The sequence below is a fragment of the Amyelois transitella genome, chromosome 9 (assembly GCF_032362555.1).
Source record: "Amyelois transitella isolate CPQ chromosome 9, ilAmyTran1.1, whole genome shotgun sequence".
Classification (NCBI taxonomy): Eukaryota; Metazoa; Arthropoda; class Insecta; order Lepidoptera; family Pyralidae; genus Amyelois; species Amyelois transitella.
The window spans coordinates 2,877,192-2,883,603 of record NC_083512.1 but is presented as its reverse complement, the minus strand read 5'-3'; the positions used below and the strand labels follow the sequence as shown (position 1 = coordinate 2,883,603).

The window sequence follows — 6,412 nt, the reverse complement described above, 5'->3', positions numbered from 1 at the left end:
GACCGAAAGGCCACGTTCAGCTGTTTGGCTCAATGATAGAATTGAGATTCAAATATTGACAGTTCTAAAAGAGGAATCCCAATTATCCATGGGACATCCATGGGAAAGAGATGGAGTGGTCCTATTCTTTGTTTTCTAGGAGGTCTTTTAGGTCTTCTGGAGTGGGATACAGAAATTTGCGTACAATCTAATGAATTCAACTCTGATAATATTTGAGTGGTTATAAAAAACCAAAACACTATTGTTAATAAAAGAAAAACGATTTATAAATTTACCTTCATCCGGTTTACCGGAAAATTCTACCGTAACACGGGCAAAAACCGTAAATTAAAGGCAAAAAATAAGTTTACATTTTATTAACATCATGTACTTGACGTCACGTACATGACATGTTTGTTTATAAAAAAAAACTGTTGAGTACATAAAGTGGACTCTATTGCATTCATAAATTAAGACATAGGAGGCATTTACATGTTTTAAGCTAGATCTTAAATCATATTCGTTCAAACACTTACAATAGCATCGTTTGGTAAAGGTCTGTACCACTTTACACATAGTATAAAATATGTCAACAATAAAAAAGTGGTAAGTTAACTTTTCTATGTGACCCATCGTTCATAATAAAGTTCCTCCCTTCATCGCACTTTAAAGACGAACACTGTGATTTATGATTTTAATTAGGGGCTCAGAGAAACTGTTACATGATGACAGATCAGTTAAAATATTAATGATATTATGGAAACAGTTTTAATTAATACATACAAAATAAGTTTTCTGCTAAGTGTGGTAGCGGATGCAACAAATTTCAACTTATAATACTTCGATTTCATAATGACACTGTTTGAACAACGTTGACAACACTCGCTTGTCATACAATTGTATGTGTACGAAGCTTTGTTTAAACTACTCGGCACCGGTCATTCGTCAAATCGTGATATCGACTTTGAATCGCACATCGTTGAGATTTGCGATTGGTACTCAGGATAAGTCGAGAGTTTGACTAGATATAAAACACAATAGAACGAGTGAGTGTTCCAGCTTATAATCTGAATCATTGATTTGACATTGACACTACATTTGAATTGAACTTCTCCTAACCAGTTACTCTTTAAATTCTTAGCGCTCCAGCCTGACCGTATTGTAACCGAGTCTCAATATTGGAAGTAGAAATGTATTAACAAGTGACTATACGAGTGACTGTTCCGACATTTAATCATATACTTAAATTTGACACTAACACTGAATTTGAACGACTTTTTACCGTTAACTCGTCAGATTCTTGCGACTGCAACTTGACCGCGTATTGCAATCTATACTCATAATATTGGCCGAAATGTATGAAAAGTGTGACAAATTAAGAGTAAGTATTACGGCATACAACATGGTTCTATAACATTTTACCACTGACATTTCGTTTAAACATCTCGTAATTAGAATACATTCATTTGACAATGACAGTGCGTTTATAACACTCGTTACTAGTCACTCGTTCGATTGTCAGAGCTAGTCACTCGTCAGACTGTCATTCGTCAGAGCTGCAGCTTAACCTCGTACTGAGATCGAAACTCAATGCTATTAGTTAAAATGTAGCGTGACTAGATACACGAGTGTGTGTTTCAATCCGTTATTATCATACATTCATTTGACTATTACATTAATTTGTGGTTGTATAACTTGTGACCAGTCACTCGTCAGATTCTTGGAGCTGCAGTCTGACCTCGTACTGTGACCGGTACCATATCCACCAGCTGAGGGCGTGCCTCGTCGCAGCAGAAACTATCCAGCAGTAGTAGCACACCTGAAGAAATAAATCAAATTTATTTTTTGTCGTGTGGTTCCTGTCACCAACATGAATAGGAAATAGGATCACTCCATCTCATTTCCCATGGATATCGTAAGAGGCGACTAAGGGTTAAAAACTTGGGGTTCTTGTTTTAGGCGATAGGCAAGCAACTTGTCACTATTTGAATCTCAATTCTATCATAAAGCTAAACAGCTGAAATTGACCTACCAGTTTCTTCAAGACTTTTAGCTATGTCTACCCCGAGAGGAATATAGACGTGACTATATAAAAAAATGAATATTTTTTTGGTGAATAGCTACGAAACTATGAAACTTGTGTGTGATATTGGAATGAGTTTCCGCTTTATAGCTCATGACGAAGACTTCAAATTTTAACAGTACAGTTCGCATAGTCTCTTAAACATATATACGAAACGGTTAGGATCCCTTTTTGTCGTTTGTCAAAATAATCCTAAAGAAGACTATATAAAGACAAAATCTAAATGGTGAAACATCACTTACAAGACGTTTAGTAGATTTCGGGCTTTAAAGCAAAGAGCTAAGAATGCAATTGGGAATACACCGCCTATTTATATTACTTTTACTGATAGGAGAAGTAAGACCTTCTATAGGCAATAAGGTTTGTTTGAGAAACAATACAATAAAATAAGGATTGAACTATACACGAACAACGTGTGTCACTGGACCTTGCGCTGTACAAAATGATATTTTTATTGCCAACATATCGTAATAGGTAAAAATAACATTGTTGGCTATAAATAAATGTAACTAAATACATACTATAGAATTATTCAAGAGATTGTTTAGATGAATAAATAAATATGTATGATATCTTTTATGAAATTGTATTTATAAGGTATAGAAAATTACTTATTTTTAGATAAGACAAAATAAAGTGATCATGTTTCTAAAAGTATTATTATCATTTCAGCTAGTCTGTACGTGATTAATTAAACTCCTCAAAAATAAATGTTTTTTTTAATCCAATTTGCAAGTAAAAGATACCTTTGCGTAGCATACGCTATAAATGTACTCGTATTTATTATTAAGACATTCTTGTTGAGATCACCTGATCATTAATTAAAAAAACTGATCTTTTCATGTAAGAAATTAAAGGTGAACTTACGAGAGTCATACACGCAAGAACGAAGGTGGAAATTAAAGGCCACTGTGGGCCAAAAGTGCCTTCCCAAGCCACCCAGGGTTCTGCCAGATAATCGGGACGCCAAAACTGCCACAAGTTACTGTAGTAAGTATCCGAGAAGTAATATGATGAATATTTACACACCATTATGACCAGACAGGTCAGAATGAAGGTAGAAGCTAAAGGCCTCGGCGTATAGCTTTCTTGTTGCGACAACCAGAATTCCAGATAAGCAGGCTTCGGGAACTGCCAGAAGTTGAAATTATTTGAGTAGAATTAAAAAATTAACGATTCATTCATAATAGTCGAAGATAAGTGAGCTACAGTTAATTATTTCTTAAGGTTAATTAAAAAGGTTTGCGAAACCGGTAGAAATCACTGACGGCAGCTGCATATGTTAAGATATTTAATACTTGCCTGATTAAAACACCACACACGCGTCACTAACTACAGACTTATTATATTATGACCAATTAAAAAAACCATACGCACATTAATCGTCCAGCACAGAATCGGAAATAATTCATAATCCAAATTTGAAATCTTGAATTCAAATTCTTCATAATCCAGAAATTAAAAAGATAGGTGAACAGAAGAGGAAAAAGTGTTATAACCTACTAGAGTCATGCACGCCAAAACGAATGTTGATGCCAACGGCCACGGAGTCACATGGCTTTCTTGAGTCATCAAGCCAGCTAAGGTCCTACCAGACAGCCAAGCTGCTAATACGGCAAGCGGCGACATCAACATGATGCCTAGACTGTCCACCATTAGCTAAAAAGTAGAGGTAAATCAGATATAATTCAAATTGTACCTTTTCTAGATAACTTACATAAGAGGAAACTGATTAACTGGACATGTATGTCTTAAGTGGTTAAGGGAGTGGATTTTCCATTTCCGAGAACCATTACGGTGAAGTATTAAATTAAGAATTTATAAACACACTGAGATATTTTGCGAAACAATCGACGGCTTTATACTAAAGTCTACATAAAATAATTAAACATAAACAAATTGGAAATATTTATACGACTGTCAAGATGCACCTTTTATTCCACAATATAAAATTTTTCTACATTTCGTAAAAAGTTATGCATGATAGAATTTTAATAATTTTGATACATAATTTTATCGCCGCAAACATAATCAGGTAAACTTCATCCCAAAAATCTAAAATATTCAGGAGCTTGGAAAATGAGCTTTTGTGTTGTGATTTAATGTGAAATTACTTAGAAGATTTACGACGCAAAGACAAATAGTACGAATTTTATCTAAAGATAAAAAAGCTCAAAAGTTAATATGTGCTTTGACTTTTCACCAGAGATTCGTAAAAGCATCTTAAATAACTGACGGCCTTTTATTTAAGTAGTTACAATAAAGTATCCATTGTGCTCGGAAAAATATAAATTTTTGAAGATTATGATGGGGATGATAATAATAAATTGCTCTTTCGTCTTTTACATGAAGCTAAAATTACCTGTTTTGCATTCTGGCTCAAAACCCACATCACAAGAGCTCTCGGAACGCCGTATCTATGCACACGCCTTGTGACATATCTTGTTCCACACAATTCACACCTGGATTTTCCTGATTCTGTCAACCACCGCTCCAAACATTTGACATGAACTCTAGCAACTGTTCCGCGACAAGAACATGCAGAAATCAATTGCCCTAGTTCAGCAGACAAAGCCTCTCCACCATGACAAATACGACACATATCATCTAAAGAATGTTCACTATCTCTTATTTCATCAGTTACTTCAACTACGTTAGTGACAACTTCAGGAACAGTATTTTCTTGTAACTCTTTAGTCCAATTAATTGCGTCTAGTGCTATTGATCGTTGTGTAACATTAGTTTCAGGTAATTTATCCTTGACTTCAGGTTTATTTGTATCTAATATTGCTATACTCCTTTTAGGACTACGTACTTTAACACGATGTTGTCTCGGAATTTTACTCTCTGCTACTTTTTCTTTCTTTATTGGTATTTTAGGGGCATTGTCTTTATTATTTAGTTTGTCATTATCAAATTTGTTCGAAGAATCTTTTGTTATTACAGTCTCCTTTGAGGAAGCAACAGATATTTGATCAGCAGCATTCAAAATGTTAAAGAAATCAATGGTACTTGAACTTGCGGTAACGTCTTTGTCCATGGTGACTCCTTTATCTTCATGTCGCCTATGAGTGGCAGATGAAGATTGTAAAGATCCGGAACTTCCAGCACTAGGTGGGCTAGGAGTTCCTGCTCCACTCTCACATTCAGTGACAATTTCCAAGGTATGATTAGTGTGTGGTAAGTCATTAGGAGAAAACTTTCGCCGTTGTTTCAAGTTTCTTGTATTTTCTTGATTCGTCTTGCGACTTTATGAAATAATAAGAATATTACAGTTTAGACATTTTTGCTTTGTTTTAAGCAAGCCAGCTACCGGTTAATTATTTCAGACACTACAAGGATAGGTTAATTCTAAATGAAGAAAAAAACTTGCCATGATACCTGCATACTTCTTTAGCTTCTTTAAATATACATACATATAGTCACGTCTGTATCGTAGACAGATCCAACAGTCTTGAAAAGACTGAAAGGCCACGTTAAGTTGTATGGCTTTATGATGGAATTCAGATTCAAATAGTGACTGGTGGCTAGCCCATCGCCTTCATTATACATTTATCGTTTTCAGATAATCTTTTTATATTCACCTGTGTGCGTTGTCATTTTGAACGTTAACTGGATTGGCTGCAATTTTGTTTTGCACCGAAAACCTCCTACGCCTTGTGTTGGGCATTTTACAGGAATTTGTCTCTTTTTTTTGATTTTCTAAATTTTATTCTTGAAAGTGACGGCGACGCGGACTCATTTTTGGGAACGACAGCTTTTATTTGTTTTCATTATTGACATGTCACCAAAAAGGCTGGCGTTGTAAAATAAACTAAAATATACCCAGGAATTAACCTTGTAACTGAATAATAATATGGATCGTAATTAGGATAGTAAGTATATAATGATATTAATATAGCAATAATATTTCACCGATTAAGATAAATGAATGTGGATGAAGCGAAAGAAGTATGCAAAATTCGAGGCAAATAGCAAGGTGTAGTATCTGTTTACCCCTCCGAAGAAGTATGCATCCTGATTTCTATAATAAATGCAAGTCTAAAAGTCACGACATCCATGGGAAACGTATGAAGTGGTCCTATTTTAAAATTCCGGGAACCACACGACACTTTATATCTGTATGCCTGGTTTCCTAAATAACTGTGGTCAGCCAGTACAGGATGCAATTTGGAAAACGGATATGAAAGTTTTCATGTTAAAAAAAATACAAAATGGCTGAAATTTCGCATCGCTCGGCCGCCACATTATTTCCTAGACGCGGATATGAACGAGCACGTTCTGAGAGTGTTTTTTTTTTTTCAAGGAATAAAAAATATCTCAGGTATTTTCCGCATATTCAATCTAGTA

The 6,412-nt window shown here is 35.0% G+C and overlaps 1 protein-coding gene across 1 annotated transcript; it reads right to left on the bottom strand.

Annotated features, from left to right (window-relative positions):
* Positions 1-1,529: 1,529 nt before the first annotated feature.
* Positions 1,530-5,156, bottom strand: LOC106134641 (E3 ubiquitin-protein ligase MARCHF2-like). Its single transcript, XM_013334735.2, has 3 exons — positions 4,425-5,156; positions 3,566-3,721; positions 1,530-1,798 (listed from the first exon to the last, which is right to left on the bottom strand). The coding sequence occupies exons 1-3, from the start codon at positions 5,100-5,102 to the stop codon at positions 1,685-1,687; spliced, it is 948 nt and encodes a 315-aa protein (XP_013190189.2). The 5' UTR covers positions 5,103-5,156; the 3' UTR covers positions 1,530-1,684.
* Between the last annotated feature and the right edge of the window lie 1,256 nt (positions 5,157-6,412).